Here is a 1,676-nt window from a genome sequence, read left to right as displayed (position 1 = left end):
CAAAATTTCATCGAATTCTGAGATGGACCATAAACGGAAGAACAGCCTACAAATGTATTGAGTATCTAGTCTAATCTTATATTTCGTTTGTAACATGTATTTATGCTTTATAGTTACATGTATTTGCCTGCGCGGCTAGGGATGCTCAGTTCTGTAGATAAAGACGAGCAGGACGAAAAAGAAATGAATATTTCGCTTCGGCCGCCGGAAATGGTGACGCCACATACAAAGATTGAAAATTTCAAAACGGAACGCTAACCGTTTGTGTGAATTGTAAGCCTAACGAAAAAGAAACGGTGTCAATGATTATTTTATATTAATTGTTCAAGTTTCTGTATAATTTCATAAGTGGTTTTCTAATTTTATAAACGTAAAAGACAGGTATGTATACATTTTAAAATAATTATTGTATAAAGAATACCAATTATCGGTCAATTATTTACTGTGAATTTTTGTTTAGAAACAAATCATGAATTATTCGTGCACTAAATTTGAACATTAATTGATTAAAGAAGTCAATTGAATATCATGAAGTGTTTAATCGATTAATCTCAATGGAAAAAATTATAGTAGTTAATTTACTTGATGTTCAAACAATTAATTTAATTTTATTCGAATAATAAGTTACTAATATCAGTTAATTACAAATTAATAATTATAAATTAAATTCTTAATTACACATAATTACATATATAACATATATGGCTAATATTTTTGAATTATTGTAGATGGACAATACATTAGATTCCATTAGACCTTCTTATAACTTAAATTCGCAAGATGAAGTATCATATTTATTTGGAAGAGACCCAAGTATTTTGTCTTATGGACAAAGACCACATATTTCAGAAAGCACAAAAAAGAATTTGATGTCTGTTTATGACATTGAAGAATGCGATTCTATAGAAGTGACGAACAACTCAGTGTCAAAGAGTTTTCAGACTATTCAAGTCTACTTACGACTGAAACCATTTCCCAAACAGATTAAATTAACACAGGAGCAACAAGAGGCATATAAAATTCTGAATTCCACCACGTTGCTGACAAAACTTCCTACTTTGGATAATACTAGTAATTGCTTGAAGAGATCTAATAACAGTGATATTGTACATAGAAAATATACATTTAGTCAAACATTTGGTCCAGAGGTTACTCAGCTAGAACTGTTTGAACAAGCTGTCAAACAGCACATGGTAGATTTTTTAGCTGGTCAGAATTCAACTATCATGACTTATGGTAAAGATATAAGATATCTTATAGATAATATTTATATTTCAAGTGATTAAACGAACGACTTGATTACTTCTGTTATTAATTCCTACATGAGTATTATAACTTTTATAGGTACCACCAGTTCAGGGAAATCATTTACTTTACAAGGAAGTACTACATCTCCTGGCATTATACCTAGATGTTTAGAATTTGTTTTCTCCAACATTACTCCAAAATCGTCTCCATCTTACAAACCAGTGAATCATTGTGATGTTGTTGCCTTAGGTCCCCTTGAACGTCCTCAAGAATTAGAAATGAAAACAAAATTGTTAACATTTGCTTCAATGGATAAAAATCACTATATCAATGCTTACACGGAAATGCAAAAGTTGTTGCAAGAGGAATCACCAATCAGACCCAGTCAATGCACTAGTGCATATTACTCAGTTTGGGTATCTTTTGCA

At 30.8% G+C, this 1,676-nt stretch overlaps 1 protein-coding gene across 1 annotated transcript; it reads left to right on the top strand.

Moving 5' to 3' along the window:
- Positions 1–286: 286 nt before the first annotated feature.
- On the top strand, positions 287–1,664 carry LOC144477911 (kinesin-like protein KIF20A; the record flags this gene model as incomplete). Its single annotated transcript, XM_078195639.1, has 3 exons — positions 287–381; positions 729–1,236; positions 1,345–1,664. Coding segments are annotated over exons 2-3 (828 nt in total), but the record flags the coding sequence as incomplete, so codon positions are not given.
- Between the last annotated feature and the right edge of the window lie 12 nt (positions 1,665–1,676).

Source organism: Augochlora pura, unplaced genomic scaffold (genome assembly GCF_028453695.1).
Source record: "Augochlora pura isolate Apur16 unplaced genomic scaffold, APUR_v2.2.1 APUR_unplaced_5155, whole genome shotgun sequence".
Taxonomy (NCBI): domain Eukaryota; kingdom Metazoa; phylum Arthropoda; class Insecta; order Hymenoptera; family Halictidae; genus Augochlora; species Augochlora pura.
This window is presented reverse-complemented; position numbering and strand designations above follow the sequence as displayed.